The 23,152-nt window shown below is 41.0% G+C and overlaps 1 protein-coding gene across 1 annotated transcript in view; it reads left to right on the forward strand.

The window, feature by feature from the left end:
* Positions 1–23,152, forward strand: part of PHLPP2 (PH domain and leucine rich repeat protein phosphatase 2) — a 71,798-nt gene that overhangs the window by 17,761 nt on the left and 30,885 nt on the right. The window contains exons 4-5 of the mRNA XM_024556111.4: positions 14,022–14,212; positions 22,178–22,303. Coding sequence (XP_024411879.2) covers positions 14,022–14,212; positions 22,178–22,303 — 317 coding nt within the window. The remainder of the gene's footprint in view (positions 1–14,021; positions 14,213–22,177; positions 22,304–23,152) is intronic.

Here is a 23,152-nt window from a genome sequence, read left to right on the forward strand (position 1 = left end):
AAAAAACCTGTTCAAGGTCATACAACTAGTAAGTGAGAGAACCACTTAACACCTGATATTTTTGAATTAATATGCCCCAATTATCAAACAGTTGAACTAATAACTAAACTATTCACTAGTATGTATGTAGGCATAACCATTGACCAAGATTCTCTGCTCCCATTTCTCCAATTATTGTTTTATTCTTTCTGTAATTTATTTTTTTGTGTGTGTGAGAGAGAGAAACATTGATTTGTTATTCCACTTATTCATGAATTTATTGGTTGATTTTTGTATGCGCCTGACCAGGGATCGAACCTGCTGCCTTGGCTTATCAGGACAATGCTCTAACCAACTGAACTACTTGACCAGGGCTCTGTATACTTCTTCTTCTTCTTTTTTTTTTATCGATTATGCTATTACAGTTGTCCCAGTTTTTCCCTCTTGTCCCCCTCTACCAGCAACCCCACTCCCTCTGTCAGTCTCCCCTCTTTTGTTCATGTCCATGGGTCATGCATACAACTTCTTTGGCAATTCCATTTCCTATACTTGCTCTTCACATCCCCCTGCCTATTCTGTAACTACTAATTTGTATTAATCCCTTCACTTTTCCCTCTTTCCTCCAGACGCCTCTCCTAACCAGCCACCATCCCAGCGTTCTCCATATCTATGATTCTGTTTCTGTTCTGCATGTTTGCTCATTTTGTTTTTGTTTCAATTGTTGATAGTTATATATTTATTGCCGTTTTAATGTTCATAGTTTTGATCTTCTTTTTCTTAAATAAGTCCCTTTAACATTTACAAAATAATAGTTGGGTGATAATGAACTCCTTTAGCTTTACCTTGTCTGGGAAGCACTTTATCTGTCCTTCCATTCCAAATGGTAGCTTTGCTGGATAGGGTAATCTAGGTTGTAGGTCCTTGCTTTTCATCACTTTGAATACTTCTTGCCAATCTCTTCTAGCCTGCAAAGTTTTTTTGTAAGAAATCAGCTAACAGTCTTATGAGAACTCCTTTGTAGGGAATTAACTGCTTTTCTCTTGCTGCTTTTAAGATTCTCTCTTCATCTTTAACCTTTAGCATTTTAATTATGATGTATCTTGGCATGGTCCTCTCTGGGTCCCTCTTGTTTGGGACTTTGTGCTTCCTGGACTTGTATGTCTATTTCCTTCACCATATTAGGGAAGTTTTCTTCTATTATTTTTTCAAATAGGTTTCCATTTTCTTGCTCTTTCTCTTTTCCTTCTGGCACCCCTGTGATGTGAATGTTGGAACATTTGAAGTTGTCCCAGAGGCTCCTTACACTATCCTTGATTTTTTGTATTCTTTTTTCTTCTTGTTGTACTGATTGGATGTCTTTTTCTTTCTTATGTTCCAACTCATTGACTTGATTCTTGGCTTCATCCACTGAAGCTGTTGATTCTCCGTAAATTGTTCTTTATTTCAATTAGTATATCCTTCATTTCAGCCTGTGTCTTTTTTATGCTGTTGAAGTACCCACAGAGTTCCTTGAGCATCCTTATAACCAGTGGTTTGAACTCTGCATCTGATAGATTGCTTATCTCCATTTTGTTTCATTCTTTTTCTGGAGGTTTGGTCTGTTTTTTCATTTGGGCCATGTTTCTTTGCCTCCTCATTTTGGCAGCCTCCCTGTGTTTGTATCTATGGATTAGGTAGAGCTTCTTTGACTCTGTGTCTTGGTATCATGGCCTAATGTAGAGATGTCCTGTAGAATCCAGTGGCACAGCCTCCCCTGTCTCCCAAGCTGTGTACTCAAGGTGTACCCTCTGTGTGGGCTGAGTACTCCCTCCTCTTATAGATGAGTCTCGATTGCCATAAGTAGGTCAATGGGAGGGATTTACCCAGTCCAGACAGCTGGAGGACTGGCTGACCCCTGGCCAGCAACCACCTTCCTCCATGGCTTGTGGAGGTGATTGGGTGGTGTTCTAATGTGGTCTGTAACTGTCCACTGGGTGTGCAGGCTCTGGGGTTTCCCAGGTGGTACAGGCCAAGGTCAGCCTCCATCTGTGTTCTGTCTGGGGCCCCTTGGGCATAAGCTACACAGTGATCTGAGATGGCTGCTGGGGGTGAGGGGGGGGCAGGGTGCAGCTGGTGCCTGTTTTAGAGGGTTTAGGAAGGACTGAAGCCTGCAAATAGCCCATCCCTTTGTATGGAAAAGCCACTGTTACCCCCTGGGGTGGGCCCATGAGTTAAATGCAGAGGACCCTTAGATAATCATCAGGGTGGGATTTACTGTGTGAGCCAGGTGATGGAGGTTCGGATATGGTGCCACAGCACTGTGGCTGTGTGTGAGGGAGGGCTCAGAAAAGGTATAATGGCGTGCTGTCTGCAGTTCTGCAAGCCTGGGAGGAAGCTGTCCCCCAGCTCTTGCCCTGCTGTCTGATACTTCACTTCCCCCCTGTGTGCCACTGGTGGTGCCCTTCAAGGTGCTGCCCCGGTGCTGCAGCCCAGAGGGAGGGAGTCTGAGTAAGTCCATATGTGTCTTTGTAAACTTCTTGATACAAACTCTTATGAGCTGTCACAAACCAGATTTATTAAATGCATTTCACAAAAGATTTTATTTATTTCATCAATAGTATTTTATAACATGTTGTTCCTTAGAAGTTGGTTTTGTTTTATTTCCATTAATTTTTCTCTTTTGCTAGTTCTTGGAAGGAGAATAGCTAGATTGAAGGGAAATCTGAGGAAAATCTTTTAAGACTAATTTGAGGCACAAAACCCATCTATTACTAAAGCTTTTTTTTTTTAAGCTACTTGGAACAGTAGCAAGCTCCTTATCTGATTGTGTTTGAACGTGAGTTCTTCACTATATGTTTTTATTCTTGAGTGAAAGTTGAACGTTAAAGTGCCCTTGTGGTCCTTTTTAACTGTGGAGATTGCATTTGCGTTGTTATATCACACAGTTGTTTGTACCGATTCCACAGATCTTTTCAGTGGCCACCTGATAAATTATGGCATGCTCGGGATCTTGATATACCATTCAGCAGACAGGTCCAGCAGAGCCTAAAAGAGTACCAGTTTGTAGTACTTACTATATTTTGGGGAGTCTTTAACAGACAACATCTCCAAAAGTGAACTCTATTAATTTAGGGAAGCTAATAAAATTTGTTTGGGAAAGAGGTTTTTAAAACAAATAATTTTTAAAAATAGGATGTGTGTATATATATAGAGAGAGAGACTCCAAAAACAAAAGGTAAAAACATATCTATAGATAAAGGGTATTAGTTATCAATTGGCAATATAACAAATTGCCTCAAAATTTAGTAACTTAAAATGATAATAAATATTATTTCATATAGTTTCTGTGGGTCAGAAATCAGGAGAAGTTTAGCTGGATGGTTCTGGCTTGGGCCCCATGGGGTTGTAGTCACTCTCTTGGTCGAGGCTGCAGGAGTCTGAAGGCCTGAGTTGGGCTGGAAGCTTCCGGTCTAGCATGGCTCACTCACATGGCTGTCGGTAGCAGGTCTCAGTCCCTCACCTGGAGCAGCCGTGCGGCTTTGGCGGGAGATCGCTGTAGGACTCCCTGAGTATCTTCATGACCGGGCAGGTGGCGTCTGCTAGCGATGAGACACACACAGGCCTCCGTGATTTTTATGAGCTGCCCTCATCCGTTACCATCATTTTCACCACTTTCTGTTTATTAGACGTGAATCACCAAATACAGCCTACATTATGGGGAGGGGAATTAGGCCTCACCTTTGAAGAAAGGAGTATCAATTTTGGATATATCTTAAAACCGTCACAAAATTATGTTTCCCTTTCACCTTGTACTAATACAAAAACTGTTTAATACACCTTTATGGTAGATTTTGCTAGCTGATAGGCAGCTTCCCTATCCTCGTTCTTCTCTGAAAAATGAACGCTCTCTTAGAATCAGAGAAGTCTTTGTGAAGAAGTAGTCCTTAGGTTGGTTCTTCAAACGCTGACAGAATTTCAGTCAGCAGAAAGGAGGAGGAGGACATGGGATGAGAGACTAGACATCTCAGGCATGTTCTGTGAATCAGATAGTTTGAGTCCAGATTGTTTTGAGCCTTGAGTGCGGTGTCAGGAGCGTGGCCTTCATCTGGCAGATGGTAGCTGGAAGCGGTGCGGTCCAAGTGAGCCAGAGAAAGATGAAGCCGGCGGCAGTGTGGATGATAGTCCAGGTGTGGATTGATAGGGATCTGAACTGCGCAATGGAAAGAAATCGTTCACATGGGAAACTTCCTGAAGGAAAGGGGAGTTGAGGAAGAGAACGTAAGAGTTGAAGCTGACGCTTGAGGCCAGGAGAATGACAGGCCTTGAGCTGGGAGAAGGAGCAGGGCTGCAGGAATGGGGGTGACTTGGGTTCAGGCATGCTTGCTTCTACTTTTAAGTGGTGGTTAAGTGTCCAGCTGGAGGATGTCTGCCAGATAGTTGGAAACGTGGAACTAAAGCTGAGGAAATACAGATCTGGGGGTGAAGTACGTGAGGATGTTAAAGCTGTGGAAGTTAAAGATACCTTGAAAAGAATGCTTGTATTAGGAAAAGGAGGAGGCTTAAGGCAGAACTTTCATTATAATAACCAGTATTTGTTTTATACCCTTGTTATGTCTGAACATTTTCTAAAGTGTTGATACTCTTCCTACCCCCTCTCGTGTAATCCTTATTCCCGTACAGGTATATTTTATTATTCCAGAGAGGTTGTAACTTGCCCCAGTTGAATAGCATAGTTAGGAAGCCCATAAATCTGTCTGGTTCCAAATTTCATGCTTTTAGCTTCTAAGACCCTCCACCATTTAGTTGTTGGAGAAGGAGTTTAGAGAACTGGAAAGGACGAGGGATCATGTAATCTAACTTCTCTCTCGGTCTCAGACTTGGGAAACTAAGGCCTAAAGATCCAAGACTGGTTCGGGGTCATGTAGCCAGATGGAACTGCGTAGCCACCCCTGCTTCTCAAAAGTTTTCTGCTGAAATATTTCAAATAGCAGAAGGTTTTTTGAGTTGAATGGGGAGCCTATTGCAAATTTGTAATTTGTTTTGAGGTTTCCTGTTTTATTCTTTAAATGTAAGTAAATATTTCATTTTTTACCCCTAATGTATATTTAATCATTTGTCTCTTCAACTTTTTATTTTGTGCTAGCTGTAGATTCTCACAGCACTTGGAAAGGTAGCCCAGAAAGGGGCCTGCACACCCCACCTTCATGCAGTCCCTTGCGTTGTTCAGGTGTAAATAGTGCTTCCCTCTTTCTCTGGCTTCTTTCAGAATTTCTTCTTAGCCTTTAATTTTTCCACAGTTTGATCATGAAATGTTTGAGCCTGAATTTCTTTGGGTTCATCCTGTTTGGGCTTCACTCAACTTCTTGAATCTGTAAGTTTATGTCTTTCACTTGGGAAGTTCTCATCCATTTTTTCTTTGAATAATTTTTCAGCATTGTCCTTTGTTTTCTCCCTTTGGTTCTATCCCTTAGTTCAGTTTCCAGAGTTTTGGGCATGCTGTTTAGGATCGACTGACTCTTGTGTACCTCAAGGCTGAGCCCAGTTTATCAACAGTAGTATGCAGTCGTTTTCCAGCGCTCCTTTCCATTCATGGCGTCCTGGGGCTTTAACCCGCCCTGTTGGGTACTTCCCACAAGTGGATTCACACTCCAGGGCTGGCGGCAGGAGACAGAAAGTGCAGCAGGTTTCTCACCACTCTCTTGGGACTGCAGATCTTCCTATCAGAGAGGGAAGGAAGTTCACCCCCCTCAGAGTTTTACATGCCAGTGTCCCTGACCCTTGTAGCCGGGGAGGGTGTGGGATTTGAGAACATGAAGAAAAGGGGGAATAAAAAGAAAAGATGAGGAATTTCCCGTACTTTCTCTGAGTATTGAGAGACCTCTTTCCTACTCCTTAAGGCAGAACTTGAGGGCTTCTCTTAGAGCTCTGTCTGCACCAATGCCCTCTTCTGGTTTTGGGGCTTCTTAAGTCCTGGTTGGAGGATGTCAGAGGAAGAAAAAATGGTAAACTCACCATTGGTAAGGGGGTATTTCAAATTCTGTTGTTCTTCCCTAATTTGTGGGGTCTTCATAGAGCTGCTGTATGTATTCTGTCCAGATTTGTAGGTGCATTCAGTAGGAGAGCCAGGATGCAGTGTGCTTTCTCCATTCACTCGGAATCAAGAAGTGCTTCGTTTTAATACAGTACAATTTAATGCTTTTTCTTTATTTTCTAGAAGCTTTACTGTTTTCGTTTTCAGTTTATATTCACAGCCCATTTGTATGACTTTATTCTTTTCTTCTGTTTTGAGTATCATTATGATCTTCTGGGCTGGTATATATTTACTTCAGCTCATTACAGCCATTCTTTTTCTATTTGTGTTCTTAATATTGCTTTATTGTCCTTTTATATTTTAAGTATATTTTATTGATCATGTTATCACAGTTGTCCCAGTATTTCCCCTTTTGCACCACTCCGCCCCGTACCCCCTTTCCCTCCAGCAGTCTCCCTTAGTTTAGGTCTACGGGTCGTGCATATAAGTTCTTTGGCTTCTCCGTTTCCTATACCATTCTTAACATCTCCCTGTCTATTTTGTACCTACCAATTATGCTGCTTTTAGAAAGATTTTATTTTTTTATTATTTATTTTTAGAGAGAGGAAGGGAAGGAGAAAGAGAGGGAGATCAACATCAATGTGTGGTTGCCTTTCGAGCGCTCCTACTGGGGACCTGGCCCTCAACCCAGGCATGTTCCCGGACTAGGAATCGAACTGGTGACCCTTTGATTTGCAGGCCAGCGCTCAGTCCACTGAGCCACAGCAGCCAGGGCCCAGTTATGCTTTTTAATCCCTGCACCTTTTCTTCCATTCTCCCTCCTCTCCCTCCCTGCTGATAACCCACCAAATGATCTCTCCATAATTCTATTCCTTTTCTGGTTGTTTGCTTAGTTTGTTTGTTTAGAATCAGTTGTTGATAATTGTGAATTTGTTGCCTTTTTAATGTTCATAGTTGTGATTTTCCTTTTCTTAAATAAGTCCTTTTAACATTTCATGTAATAAGGGCTTGGTGATGATGAAGTCCTTTAGCTTTACCTTGTCCGGGATGCCTTTATCTGCCCTTCCATTCTAAATGATAGCTTTGCTGGATAGAGTAATCTTGGGTGTAGGTCCTTCCTTTTCATCACTTTGAATACTTGTAGCCTGAAAAGTTTCTTTTGAGAAATCAGCTGACAGAATTATGGGTGCTCCTTTGTAGGTAACTCTGCTTTTCTCCTGCAGCTTTTAAGATTCTCTCTTTATCTTTAACCTTTAGCCTTTTAATTATGATGTATCTTTGTGTGTTCCTCTTTGGGTCCACCTTGTTTGGGCCTCCCTGTTCGTCATGGACTTATATGTCTATTTCCTTCACCAAATTAGGGAAGGTTTCTTTCATTATTTTTTCAAATAAGTTTTCAATTTCTCGCTCTTCCTCTTGTCCTTCTGACATCCCAATGATTTGGATGTTGGCACGTTTGGAGATGTCCCAGAGTTTTCTTATACTCTCCTCATTTTTGTGAATTCTTGTTTCTTCTCTCTGTTCTCTGGTTGAATGTTTATTTCTTCCTTTTGTTCCAAATCATTGATTTGAATCCCGGCTTCCTTCCCTTCATGGTTGGTTCCTTATAGATTTTTCTTTATTTCACTTAGTGTAACCTTCATTTCTTCCTTTATGTTGTTGTCATACTCAGTGAGTTCTTTGAGCATCCTGATCACCAGTGTTTTGGATTCTGCATCTGATAGGTTGGCTGTCTCTGTTTTGTTTAGTTCTTTTTTCTGGGGTTTACTTCTGTCGTTTCATTTGGGCCACACTTCTTTGTCGCATCAATTTGGCAGCCTCCCTTTGTTTGTTTCTATGTATTAGGTAGATTTGCTTTGACTCCCTGTAAAAGGCACTTATAAATTGTGTTGGGTGGAACCTTAGGTAATGGCCAGGGTGGGGCAACCCACCTCACCATTTTGTGGCTCTGTGCGAGGGGGTGTGGTGGAGGGAAGGCTCGGAGGGAGGGACTTTATTGCTGCCTGGCTTTTGGGGTTTTGCCTGGCACTTGCCTCATTTCCAGTCACTTGATCCACTCCTTGTATTTGACTGGCACCCATTCAGCTGTTGCTCTTGTGCCGAGTGCCAGAGTGGGTGGGTTTGTGTACATTTTAAGACCACGTGGGTCCTTTAAGTGGAGCCCCCTGAAAATCTGGTAGTTTCCTCCATGCTCCAAACCCCACTGGTTTTTATAGCCAGAAGTTATGGGGCTTTATCTTCCCAGTACTGGTCTCTGGGCTGTGCGGTCTGGTTTGGGGCTGGGAACGCCTGCTTGCAAGATATCCTTCCCAATTTTTATCCACCCCACGTGAATGTGGGACCACCTGTGCCACTTCCACTACCTCTTCTCTGCGCCACAACATGCATCTCCTCACCTCTCTGCTGTGTCTCCGCCCCTCCTAGCCATCTGGATGAATGTGGCTTCTTTAAATCCTTGGTTGCTGAACTTCCATATAGTTCGATTTTCTGACGGTTCTGGGTGTTACTTGTTTTGAGATTTAGTTGTAATTCCTTTCTGTGGTTGCACAAGGAGGCAATGTGTGTCCACCTATGCCTCCGTCTTGACTAGAAGTCTATTATCCATTACAGCCATTCCTTTTGATGCTCGCTTTGTCCGATCTTGGCTGTTGGAGCTCTTTTCACTTGGTTTCTATGTCCGTCCAATAGGACTCCAGTAGTCTTTGATAGCATTCCGGACTTGCCGTCAAGTTCTTCCACAGCAAAATGTACTAAGCTGTTCTTTTTATTGCCTGACTCAGAGTAGGAATAGAACCTTTTTTAAGGACTCGTGGTTCATTTTAATGAAAAATGATATTTAGATATTTTGTTATGGGCAGTGGAGGTACTCATTGCTACAGGGTTACCCTTGATTCTCTTTTTAGAAATGTTTTTTTAAATTATAAAAGCTATTCATTTTCTTTAAAGAACATTTTAAAGTATAGATACATAAGGATAATAAAATTGTCCCTAATTTTTCACTTAGAATTTTGGCTTTTGAACCTGGAAAACCTGGTTTTAATCAGAACTATTAGATAGACATTTCAAATTATTATTAGAACTTCTTCATCCTTTTTTTTTTTTTTTATCACTTTCAGAGGATCAGAGACTTGAGGCATTCTGGATGTTTACATACCTTCCAAAATTAATAATAAAACAGCATGTTTATACGAAGGGTCACTTTGTGAATTATATAAATGTCTAACCGTTGTGCTGTACACATGCAGCTAATACAAAGTAATGTTGAAACTGAACTGTACTTGAAAAATAAAGTATTAAATACCTTATTTCTAAACTATTTAAGTTGAATTTAATGAATTCAAACATACCGAATTCAATTGAAAATGACAGAATTGAATGTTCCCTTCTGAGCGGGGTGGTGTAGGTGGACTTGGGAGTTTTCACAGAGATAAAACATACGAGGAAACAGAGCCGGAAAAAAAGAGACTCAAAGAATTATACGTTAGTTGATTTAACATCTGTTTCTTGTAAACTTTAAAAGAGACTGCTAAGCAATTTGGAAGCATGATAATCTATAACAAAGTCCCAGTTTTGTATAATTTAGTAGAATTTTCTAGTAAATGATGCTGTTGACCAGGCTGGGAAATAGGAAAGGAATGCCAGGTTTGGGGAAAGTAATGAGATTAAAAAACAGCTTTATTGAGATATAACTCACATAATATAGAATTCACCCCTTGAAAGTACAAAATTCAGTGCTTTTTAGTATATTCAGAGAGTTGTAAACCATCACCACTATTTAATTTTAGATGTTTTCATCACTGCAAAATGAGACCTTTTTGTCCATTTAGCAGTCCTTCCCCATTCTCCACTCTCACAGCCCGAGAACCACAGATCTACTTTGTCTTTTACAGCTGTTCTTATTCTGAGCATTTCGTGTAAATGGAATCATACATGCGTGGCTTATCGTGGCTGGCTTCCTTTACTTAGCATAGTGTTTTCTAGGTTCATCCATGTTGTAGCATGTACCAGTACTTCGTATCTTTCTTTGATGATATAATATTCCATTGTATGGATATACCACATTTTCTTTATGCATTCCTCAGTTGATGGGCATTTGGGTTGTTTCTAGTTTTGGGCTGTTACGAATGCTGCTGTGAAGATCTGTGACAAGTTTTGGTGTGGACATAAATTTTCAGTTCTCTTGTAGGAGTGGAATTGCTGGGTCATATGCTGACTCTGCGTTTAACCTTTTGAGGAAATGCCAGACTGTTTTCCAAAGTGGCTACACAATGTTATAGTCCCACAACAATGTATGAGGGTTCCAGTTTCTTACATTTTCACTAGCACTTGTTACTGTTTGTCTTTTTTTGATCACAGTCATCCTAGTGGGTATGAACTCAGTGTGGTTTTTATTCGCATTTATGTAATAACTAATGAAGTTCAGCATCTTTCCATGTGCTTGTTGGCCTTTTGTATATCTTCTCTGGAGAAATATCTGCTACTATCCTTTGCCCATTTTTTAGTTATCTTTTTATTGCTGAATCGTAACACTTCTTTATTTATCTAGATTCAAGTCTCTTACATGTATACATGATTTGCCAATATTCTCTCCTATTTTATGAGTCATATTTTCACTTTCTTGACATCTGTTAAAGTACAACAGTTTTTTTTATTTTTGATGAAGTCCACTTTATATTTTCTTTTTTGTCCCTTGTGTGTTTTGTGTTAGTATCTAAGAAACCATTGCCTAATCTGTAGTCACAAGATTTATTTCTGTGTTCTAAAAGATTTGGCCCTGGCTGGTGCGGCTTAGTGGATTGAGCACTGGCCTGCAAACCAAAGGGTCACTGGTTTGATTCCCAGTCAGGGAACCTGACTGGGTTGTGGACCAGGAGGTGGGGAGTGCATGAGAGACAACCACACATTGATGTTCCCCTTCCTCTCTTTTCTTCCCTTCCCCTCTGTCTAAAAATAAATAAATAAAATCTTTAAAAGAAAAGTTTTGTAATTTTAGTTCCTACATTTAGGTCTGTGATCCATTTTGAACTACTTTTTGTACATGCTATGAAGTTAGGGATCCAGCTTCCTCCTTTTGCATGTGGATATTCAGTCATCCCAGCAAACACACTAACAAAGAGTATTTGTTGACAGGACTCTTCTTTCCTCATGGAGTCATCTTGGCACCCTTGTCAAAGCCAGTTGTTCATGAATGTAGGGGTTCATTTGTGAGCTCCCAATTCCATTCCAGTGCTTCATATCTACCCTTACGTTCAGGTGTTTGCTTTGTATTAAGTTTTGAAATTGGGGAATGTGAGTCCTCCAATTTGGTTCCTCCTTTTCAAGATTGTTTTGGCTGTTCTGAGTCCATTGCATTTTTATAGGGCTTTTAGAATCAGTTTGTCAATTTCTAATATAAGGGCAGCTAGAATTTTGATAGGGATTACACTGAATCTGTAAATCAGTTTGGGAAGTTTTTCCATCTTACCAATATTGTCTTCTAATCAATGAACACTGGATATCTTTCCATTTATTTAGGTCTTCTTTAATTTCTATCAATTATATTTTTGTAGTATTCAATGAAAAAATTTTGCATTGTCTTCAGTTTACTTTTTTAATGCTATTATAAATGCAATAGATTTCTTTTTATTAGATTTCTGTATATAAGATCATATCATAATATTTTATTTATTTACTTTTAGAGAGAGGGGAAAGGAGGGAGAAAGAGAGGGAGAGAAACATTGATGTGTGGGAGAAACATCGATTGGTTGCCTCTCACATGCCCCCAACCAGGGACCTGGCCCGCAACCCAGGCATGTGCTCTGACCAGGAATCAAATCAGCAACCTTTTGGTCCACAGGCCGGCACTTAATCCACTGAGCCACACCAGCCAGGGCTGCAATAGCTGTCCTAATTTCACTTTTGAATTGTTTATTCCTAGTGCATAGAAATACCATTAAACAAATCCTTACCTGAGAATATGCTTCTTGATTTTAAGGAGAGAGAGGAAGGGAGTGGGAAAAGAGAGAGAGGAAAACAGAAATATTGATGTGAGAGAGAAACATTGTTCCCATACGCATCCTGACTGGGGATCAAACCTGCAGCCTAGGTTTGTGCCCTGACAGGGAATTGAACTTGCAACATTTTGATGCATGGGATGACACTTCAACCAACTGACCCACCTGGCCAGGGCAGAAATACCGTTGATTTTAAACAAAACCTTGTATCTTGCAACCTTGCTGAACTCATTTATTAGTTACAATAGTCATTTTGTGGTTTAAGATTTTCTGCATGTAAGATCATATCACTTGTGAATAGAGATAGCTTTTATTTCTTTCCAGTCTGATACTGGTTTTGAATTTGTAAATTTGAAGTGAATGGGGAGTTTATTTGATATGTCTAGCAGGCAAATGGATATATGAGATTTGAACTAAGGAGAGACTGGGGCGGGAGGTAGAAATTCGAGGGCCATTATCAGCATGTGAGTCACTTTGGGTAGTGGAAGCCAGACTGAAGAACATTGAGTAAACAGGAGGCAAGGTGTAGAGATAGCTAATATAGAAGCACAAATGATAAGAGCCTTAAAAGAGTACACTAAAAGAGTTTCTCAAATTATAGTTTGTGGGCCATCTGCATTTAAATTACCTGGGATAATTGTTAAAAATACATTTTCCTACATTCTATCCCAGACCCTTGGGATTAGACTCTCTGTTGGTGGATTTTGGCATTCTGCATTTTAAACTAAGATAGTTTTTGGACTCAAAAATTGGAGAATCACTGAACTAAGGAAATTCTGCAGTTGAGCCTGAGTGGGAATAGGGGAAAACTTGAGTGCTTTTGCAGCTTTGACAGAAACAACAAGAAGGGCAGGGTTGGAAGAGCGGGAAGAGAGGAGAACCAAACTCCCGAGCGAGGTGGAGTTCAGAATGTAGATGAAAAGATAGGCCTCGAGTGGAAGGATAAGTGGCTCTCCCGTGTGCCTGGTGTTAATATAACAAAGTTTAAAAGGTTTGACATAATCTAGCAAATTTCCTTACACTGTGAATGTCATGTTAACATACAAAGTTTAAAAACTTCTAAGTAATCTAGCCAAGTTCCTTATATTATATATGGAAACACACAGTTAAGGCAAAGTGATTCCCAAAGTTCAGTTATGTAATAATTATATAATAACGTCAAGGACAGCCCAGTTTTCTCAGCTCCCAGTTTATTGCCGTTTGCGTCGTCTCATACTGTTGCTGCTCCTGTTCATCTCCGTGTAGAGTGCTGATCTGGTTTTAGAAGTGCTTCCACCAGGAACATCTGTTCTGTCGTAATTGTGTTTTTCACTCTACCTCAGTCATACCAAGGCTATGCTCCTACACGCGTGTTTGATGGTGATTGGAACATCAGCCATGAGCTTTTCCTCAAGACGAGAAAGATGGGGTTATGTATAGAACTAGAGTACCCCCATAGTTACTTATTTCTTCCTTCTAGTATAGACTAATCAAACAATAGTGGCTGTCATTTGTTCCATACTACTTTTACACCTAAACCTGTGCTTGGTACTTTATATCCATTACCTTAATTTTTATAAGAATCCCCTGAAGGTAAGTACTACTATTAATATCCAGACTGTATAAATGAGGAAAGTCAGACTCAGTGAGATTAAGTAGTTCAAGGAAACAAAGCAAGTGGCAGAACCAGGGTTCAAACTCAGGACTGAATGTCTGGCTCCCAAGTCCATGATCTTAACCACTCTCCCATACTGCCTTTCTCCCTTACCGCCTTCCTCCGTGTACATGGAGATATGACTGTTGTTGGTAGAAGAACTAATAGTGGCATCCAGAATAAAACCTTGCTCTGTAAACCAAAATTCACCCTACTCCCATTATCTAACTTCAGTGATGGATAATGTTTTAGGACTAAGATCTTACTTTGTAATACTTAGGTTTCTTGGTTGCTTACATCTATAAACAAGGTTGCTGAATGTTGACATATAATACTTTCTTTCTCCCTTTCAGTGTTCTTATCATCCTGCTTAAATCATGCTTCTGAAGTACTGTTTTCTTTTCAGAAAAACCCTGCCAGATGGATCACCTGGATCGAATCCTCCTCTCCGGCATCTATAACGTACGCAAAGGGAAGACCCAGCTGCATAAGTGGGCCGAACGCCTAGTTGTTCTGTGTGGCACCTGCCTCATCGTTTCCTCGGTGAAGGATTGTCAAACTGGGAAGATGCACATTTTGCCTCTGGTTGGGGGAAAGGTAAGACTCACAAAGAGGAATTATTCTTCATTTGATCATCTTAATTTTTAAAAAATCACAAATGCTTTTTATAGCTTTTCCACATCTTTTAGAAGACACATGAACAATTATTAATGATTACATCACAAAATTTGTCTTCTGGATTTCTTAGGTTTAAATGAAAGAAATTGACTCAGGCTAATTTAAGCATAAAACAGGTTCATTTGCATCACAGACTTTATGGGAGGTCCGTATCCGTGCTCCAAGTTCCGCAGAGTCCCTTCTTTTGGAGATACCCCCGTCTCCCCGGTAGGCGCTGGCAACACCGAGAGCAGACAGAGGCTGCTCTCACTAGAGGCTGCTTTTGGAAACTAGAAGTAGCTGCCGTTACCACCACCAATACAGGTTCTTTCCAGCGTCCCCTTTCCCCCATTAATCTAAAATTCAGACTCTGGGGTGGTCATAAGCCCCCATCCAGCAGCCATGGAGACAAGTCGTTTCTTGCATCTGTACTAGAGAATTCACCATCATAGGAAATCTGAATTTAAGAGAACCTCCAGACAAAATGACTGTGAATTCATGCTTTGAAACTTCCAATATGACCCAGATACATAGCAACGTAGATAACATACTTGTAATAAAAAGATAAATTTATAAAAAGATGTAGCTGGGCTTAGGAATATAGAACAGAAGAATAGTGGTGAGGAGGCTTGAGTCTGAGGGCCTGCTGGGCTCTGGGTCTGAAAGGCTGTGGCCACCCAGGAATTCAGCTCCTGTAAGATTTGGACCTAAAACTACTCTGCTCATGATGAGGGACCTGGCGCCATTTGATTGCTTAAAGCCAGGAAGTAAGTGGTACTCTGTGCTCCTTGAAATACAGCGGGAAAATAAAAAACACCAACAACCAAAAAAACAAAACCAAAAATTGCTGTTAACCACTTGCTGGAACCGAAGCTTATTTCTAACTATGGTTCCAAAGAAGTAAGAGGCCCCTGTTATGATCAGGGGCCTATAGTCAGGAAATGAACAAACCCCAGCTGGCTTAAGGAATGAATGTGTGTAATTCCAGTCAATGACGGAGCAGGAACCCACCACTACCAACAGGAGACCTTGTTCTGGGGCTAAAGAACTGAATGAAGAGAGTAGGTAAAATTTCTCCAAAGGGAGAAAGTGAGTGAGGGCAAGGTTGGGAGTTGGTAGAAAGGAAGGATGAAACCAGAGCAAGAAAGAATGGAAAAAATATGAACCTTCCATTCAAGTATAACTCTTGTCCATTCTCTCTCTTCCCTCACTAATAGAAGAGAATTTCTTTTTAGGGTGGCAATATGACCAAGATCAAAAACTGCATCTGTCCAACCTTGCAGCTAGCGGTGGCTAGCAGATACAAACAAAAGTTTGCAGGTGGGACTTTTGGGAAAGTCCTTTAAAACGGGCAGGCATGGATGGCTCTGCCAACCAGTCCCTCAGCTTGGAGGTGGACCAGTCAGTCGTACGGTGACTGCGAACGGCAAGCGTATGCTGAGTGTGGTCACTTGGAAAGCAGGAGGCTCTTGGGTCTTTGGTGCCATTATGGAGCTGCTCTGCCAGTTATGGACTATCTTTTTAAGCCACTATTTTATGCCTTAATACAATTGATTGATGTACTGAAGAATTTCAGATAAAAATGCAAAAGAGCCACCCTTGGTAAATGGCTCAGTTGATTGGAGAATCATCCTGTGTGCCAAAATGTTCTGGGTTTGATTTCCTCCTGGTCAGGGCACAATCTAGGTTGTGGGTTCGATTCCTGGTCGGGGTCCATATGGAAGGTAACTGATTAGTGTTTCTCACATTGATCTCTCTCTCTACCCCACCTTCTTCTCTCTAAAAATCAATAAAAAACATATCCTCTGGTGAGGATTAAAATATATATAGGGTCTGGCACAAATAATGCCTCTTTTTTATTACAGAAACTTTTATTACAAAATCATAGGCATGTAATTCTGTAACATAACAATATCACATTCAAGCATACCATATGACATTTTAGGTGAAATGTTCAAATTAAAACTATAAATTGTTACACCCATGTTATTACCGTACCAGACACACCCAAGCAAGCCTTCCTTCTGCCGGACCCTGTATATGCGCCCTTAGAGGAGGTGCTGGTACACATTAACAGGAGTTCCAGAGAGAGAGGAGAGGAGAATGGAGAAGTAATATCTGAAGAAATAATGGTTGAAATTTTTCTAGAAGCAGAGATAAACTCGAGCATTCAGATTGAAAGTACACTAGGGTACTAAGGATAAATAAAAATAAATCTACACTTAGACACATTGCAGAACTCAAAGGACAAAGAGCAAATAATAAAATCTTCTAGAGAGAAAAAGATTACCTACAAAGGCTGACAACAGTCCTCATCAGCAATAGGTACTAGAAGACTACGAAGTTGTCGGAAGAAAATAAATGTCAACCTATGTTTTACAGCCAAACGTCAGCCTTCGTTTTACAGCAAAGGTATAAGACATACAAACAACCAATACGGACGTTGATAATGGTGGTAAGTTTAATACTGATTGTAAAAGGTTTTAAAAGCTTTTATATTTTAACTCTGAATGTCAACTACTAGAGCTCAGACCACCCCAAACAACATCCAGGGTGTGGTGGTGTGTTCTGCAGTTACAAGTGCAATGCGGTCTTGGAATGAGAAGGTAGAGCCACGAAGTAACTTTAATTTTCATTAGAATAATTGTCAAGTATAAACTTTAAAAATTTAAGGATAACCACTAAAAGTAGAGGGGGAAGAGAGAATATAAAATATCTGTAATGCTAAAAGAAGGAAGGAAAAGAGTTGGAAAATAGCAAAATAATTAGCATGGTAAATTATCATAAATTATAGTAATAGAAATAATCCAAATATATCAGTAATCACAATAATTCTGAGTGTCAGATTATTTAAATTTTACTACTTGCCGTTTAAAATAGACAGCGAAAACTTAGAAGGTTGAAAATAAAATGATGTAAAAATTGCAGTAGTCAAACAGCAACCAAAATAAAATTGGCTTTATTAACATCATCCAGAACATTTACATGGAAGTTTATATGCAACAGAGGACTTGTACCTAGACTGTATAAAAAACTTCCACAACACAGTGATACACAAATAACCTAGTGAAAGACAGCTGAGGATTTGAACAGACCCTTTACCAACAAAGATATACAGATGACAGATGCATGAAAAGATTCTCAACATCATCAGTCATTAGGAAATGCAAATTAAAATCACAGATATTACATACCACTAGAATCACTAAAATCAAAAGACTGGTGAATACCAAGTTTAGCAAAGACGGGGAGCACCTGGAGCGCTCATGTATCATTGGTTGGAATGCATTCACTTCGGAAACCTTTTTTTCTTTTGTTGGTTCTTATAAAGTTAAACATAGGCTTATCGGATGACCCAGTGGTTCTGCTGGGTATTGGGAAATGAACACATATCTTTATAAAGAGTTTGAGTAATTGCCCAAAACTAGGAGCAGCCCCAAATGTTCACTGACTAATGGTAAACAGATTGACATGTCTGCACAGCGGAGTACTGCTGAGCAATAAAAAGGAATGAACTGTTGATACATACAGGAACAAGGGTGAAGCTCAAAGGATTCATCTAAGTGAAGGAGGCCGGTACAAAAGTCCTTTCACTGTATGGTTCCATTTATATGAAATTCTAAAAAAGACAAGACTATACTGATAGGAAACAGATCACTGATTATCAGGTTATGGAGGGAAGGGGATTGACTGCAAAATGGCACAAGGGAAACTTGGAGGGTGGTGGGGTTACACAACTATATTCAATTTATACAAACTTAGATCTAAGTGTTCACGTAGAATCAGTGAATTTTTTAAAAACTCCACAAATTTTGTGTAAATTATGCTTCAGTAAAACTTACGTCCCACAAAGGACTAATGCAAAAGCAGTAGTCGGGATAAAGAGGCTCACTACAAATTAGTGAAAGCAGCATTTCACCGTGAATATGTAATAATTCTGAAGTCGTACATGTTTTACAATATAGTCTCAGCACATGTAATACAATAATTAGTGTCATTACCCAGAGAGGTTGACAGATTAACTTCCAGTGGGAGATTTACAAAACGTTCTCAGTCTGACATTACGTGACTGTAATTTTCTGTGTCAACATCCCATAATAAATATTTGAAAGGGGAGATTATTCTAAAGCAATCAATATTCTTCATTTTATAATAATTAGATGCTTTATTTTGACACAGACTCATTCAGTTGCAGTGATCTATTACTAAGAAAAATGTTTATGAGCATCATAATTGAAAGTTATGAATATTATTTAACTTTATTGGGTTTTTTAAATTGATTTGAGAAAGAGAGAGGAAGGGGAGGAGAGAGAGAAAGACACATCAGTTTGTTTCGTTCCACTTATGTATGTGTTCATCAGTCGACTCTTGTCTGTGCCCTGACTGGGATTGAACTCCACGACCTTGGCATATTGGGACGGAGTTTTCCCTACCAGGCCTTGGATCTTTAAGATGGTTCTTTTTTGCTTAAAAGTATTTTATGTTTCTGCCACTTGATTCACTCTTTACTCAGCACCAGAAACCTAATGATTTATGAGTAGAACTTGGAAATTTCCAGCTGACTCACCAAGATTCAGTAGCTGTGATGTACTACCAAATCAAGATACCAGACAAAGGTGTAAATGGTTCCTTAACTATAAAGACTTCATCCTCACCAAAGCTATATAGTTGGATTGTTGGATTTGGAAGAGAATTTCTTTGAAGAAAGCTCTCATGCTTTCTTCAAAGCTACCATCCCAAATGGGAATTGGGAGGTTTCTTCCTTTTTCCTCAGGCCTGGTGAAAGAGGTTTCAACAGGACTCAAGAGAGCTTGATACAGGTCCCCTGCAATAAGGGAGACATAATAAGCTGATGTCCTGCCTTCTGACCAGCAAGCCTGGAGGACAAGAAGTAGGCTCCCTAGCTGCTTTGGTGACAGAGCAAAGAGCCTAGCTCATGCGTTGAGATCATTGCGTATTTCTTGGGTTTGTTAGCTTGTGACTCAGATAGGTTGAGAGAGATCAATAGCCAGTGGCTGAGGGTGTGGATTCTCTTAGAACATGTCTAATAGGGCCACCTGAAGGGGCAAACAGGCTTCATTGAGGACAAGCTATAAATGGACCACCAGATTCTTTGGGGTCTGAGGGAAGAGTGGTCAGTTGCTTACCTGGAATAGCATTCGTTAGCCAGGTCAAGAGATCTGTAAGTGAGAAGCCGTCATTGGTTGCATTGGGGTGGGGGTAACCCAAAGAACCCTCAGAAGGACCCATTGAAATCTGCTTTTAAATTCCCTTTAAAATTTGCTGGGTTTGGAGAGTGAAGTCAGGTTATGACTGCTAGTCTAGTAACAACCTTTGGGCTCAAATCTTCCCTGTCCTTCCCACTCCACTTCAACCCTGGAGGAAGTCAGAAATGGCATCTAGCCCAACACTAGTAAGTGAGGGAGGAGGTGAGTCCAAAAAGCAGGCCAGGGCACCCTTGCAGGCAGGCAGCTACCTCCAGTCTTCCTGCATGTTAGGGAAAGGGTTGGAGCAGTCCAACCTTTGAAGTAGAAACGCTGCCTCTTGTCACGTGGGCCTGTTCTGGAGATTCCTGTTCGGAAACACGGCGTGGATTATTTCATCATGGGGCCTTATACTTGCTGTTGCTGCTCCTTCCTCAGGAGGTTTCCTGGCTTTGCTCCTTGACCCCCTTAGGGTCTTTGTTCACATGTGATCTCCTCACTGAGTCCTTCCCTGACTTCTGTATTCATCATTCAGACCACCCCCCCGCCCGGGTTCGCCTGCAAGCCCTTACCCTGCTTTGTTTTTCTTCAATTACTCATGATGCAAAGGTCTGTCCAGAAAAAGTCCAGCCATTGTTAATATAACAAAAAATGGTTTGGGCGACATCGATGTAACCTGGCAGCCAAGGAGAGTGGACCGGAACGTGCATGTGTGAACGATGACGACTTCACTGTTGTACTAGTCGGTGGGGGTGGTAGATGCTGTTGAGGGAACATGTGCACTGTGTGGCCATCACATTCCAAATGACTGAGCCAGCAGAGGAACGAGTCTGCATCAAATTTTGCAATAAGCTTGAATATTGGGATGATTCACAAGGACACAGCTATGGGCAACTGGTGATTGGCAGCTTTGTTACAACAACCCGCCCACTCAGGTATCACCTTTCGTGCAGAGTTTTTGCAAAACATCAAATCACCCAGGTGACTCAGCCCCAACAGCCAGATTTGGTGCCCTGTGACTTCTGGCTTTTCCCAAAACTAAAACCACCTTTTAAAGGGAAGAGATTTCAGACTGTCAGTGAGATTCAGGAAAATACAATGGGACAGCTGATGGTGCTTGGGAGAACTGTGTGAGGTCCCAAGGTGCCTCCTTTGAAGGGGACTGAGGCATCATTGTCCTATGTACAGTGTTTCTCGTATCTTGTGTCTTTTTCCATAAATGTCTTTTTTGGTAGTGCCTGGCTGGATACTTTCTGGACAGACCTCATGTCTTGTGTCTTGCTACATCATGTCAGTGTTGTTGGTGTTGGTGTTTTTCCCTCTCAGACATAAACTCCACTGAGAGCAGGGGCTCTGTTGTTCTTTCCTCTCTTGTGTCCCCAGTACCCAGAACAGTAGAATGTACTCATTCAACAAATATTTAATTATCAAATTGAGACTATTTTGTGACTTAAAGAATAATAAATAGCCCTGGCTGGTGTGGCTCAGTGGATTGGGCACCGGCCTGCAAACCAAAGGGTCACCGGTTCAATTCCCAGTCAGAGTACACGCCTGGGTTGTGAGCCAGCCAGGTCCCTAGTAGGGTGTGCGCAATAGCCAACCACACATTGGTGTTTCTCTCCCTCTCTTTCTCCCTCCCTTCCCCTCTCTAAAAATTAATAAATAAAATCTTTTTAAAAATGAATAAATAAATTTACTCATGGTTATGACTTATGAGTAATCTTTCAACATACTTGTTAAATAATTATTCTTTTGCTTTTTCTAAACCTGTTGAGATATAATTAAGATACCATGAAATTCACCCATTAAAGTATACAATTTAATAGTTTCTAATATATTTACAGAGTTGTGCAACCATTACCTCAATCAATTTTAGAATATTTTCATGACCTTGAAAAGAAACCTCACATTCCTTAGCCATCATTTCCCTATTCTTTCCCCAGCCCTAGTCATCTGTTAATCTACTTTGTGTCTCTACAGATTTGCTGAATCTGGACATTTCATATAAATGGCATCATACATTTGGCTTCAATATATGGTTTTTGTGACTATTTTCTTTTACTTAGCATAGTGATTTCAGTGTAAATACATGTGTGTATCAATATTTTATTCCTGTTTATGGAGGAGTAATATTTCACTGCGTGGATATACCAACCACATTGCTACACTTTTACCTATTGATGGACACTTGGGTTGTTTCCACTTTTATGAATGATGCGGCCATAACTTATGAATAAGTTTTGTATGGATGCTTGTTTTCAGTTCTGTTGGGTCTGTATTTAGGAGTGGAATTGCTGGATTACATGCTTACTCTATGTTTAATCTTTTGAGGAACTTTTGGCCTGTTTCCTAAAGTGGCTGCACCATTTTACATTCTCAGCAGCAGTGTATAAGGGTTCCAATTTCTCCACTTCCTCGCTATACTTGTTATCCAGCACTCACTGTGTTTTTTATCTTAGCCATCCTAGTGGATGTGACGCCGTATCTCATGGTTTTGATTTTTATTCCTCTGATAAGTAAGGGCATTGAACATCATTTCATGTGGATGTCGGCCACTTCTCTCTCTTTTTTGGAGGATGTCTATTCAGATCCTTTGCTTATTTTTAAAAATCGAGTTATTGTTTTGTTACTGTCTTTTGCTTTTTGACTAGGTTTTTTAAAATTTGTATTGGTTCTCGTGTTCTTTCCTACCCTTCTTCAGGTAGAAGAAGTGAAGCGACGGCAGTACTCCCTCGCATTCAGCTCAGCTGGAGCCCAAGCTCAGACCTATCATGTCAGCTTTGAGACTTTGGCTGAGTACCAGAGGTGGCAACGGCAAGCATCCAAGGTGATACGCTGTCAGATACTGTGATGTGGAGATAAGAATGTAGGAGCCCAACAGAAATGTATTTTGAAACTAAACTTACTCCCAAGAGAACAAATTATAATTCTGACGCATTTTATTCTAGGTCTTTCTAAGTATATAATGAATGAAATCAAGAAATTCCACCAGGTTCTTAACTTACTTATATTTGCATAGGACAAAGTGCTTTCAGAAGTGTTTTCAGGTTCATTTACCTCTATCCCATTTCTGTGTGGAGGGTAGGTCTTTGAAGGAATGGGATTCAGATGACTTGCCCTCAGCCGCGGTAGCTGGTGACGGATGGAACCATTCCCTAACTGGTAGCCTGGCTTTCTTGGGCTGGATATATTTAGCACAGCTTTGATGGTCCGCTTAAGATTTGTACTTATTGAGGGCGGGGCAGGGTGGCCTCGTGGCCTGGTATTGCCTCCAGCTGCCCCGCTTCCCTGGTCGGAGTGCGGAACCCCCAGAGCCTGTACGGGTGGGATGGATGTGGGACGCAATCGGCCAGCTGCGGCCTGTGGGCCTGGGACCCTGGGGGGGCGCAGGTGTGGGGGCGACTGGATTTCTGCGGAGCCGCACTTGTAGGCTGTAACCCTTCGTCGCAGGGACCCCTGGTGACAGGAACCCCTCGTGGCACTAGTGGGACCTTCGCCCGAGTGTCTCCTCTGGCAACGTGGCCAAACATCTGCAGGCCAGGGGCCGTTGGGCCCCATTTCCAGATTAAGAGCTGCTTAGGTCCACAAGTGGCTCCCCGGGTTTCCTATTGGAAGAGGTCAGGGGGGTCTTTAAAACTAATTTACAAGAAAAGCAGCTCCAGAAGCAGAACGGGGC

Source organism: Desmodus rotundus, chromosome 12 (assembly GCF_022682495.2).
Source record: "Desmodus rotundus isolate HL8 chromosome 12, HLdesRot8A.1, whole genome shotgun sequence".
Lineage (NCBI taxonomy): Eukaryota > Metazoa > Chordata > Mammalia > Chiroptera > Phyllostomidae > Desmodus > Desmodus rotundus.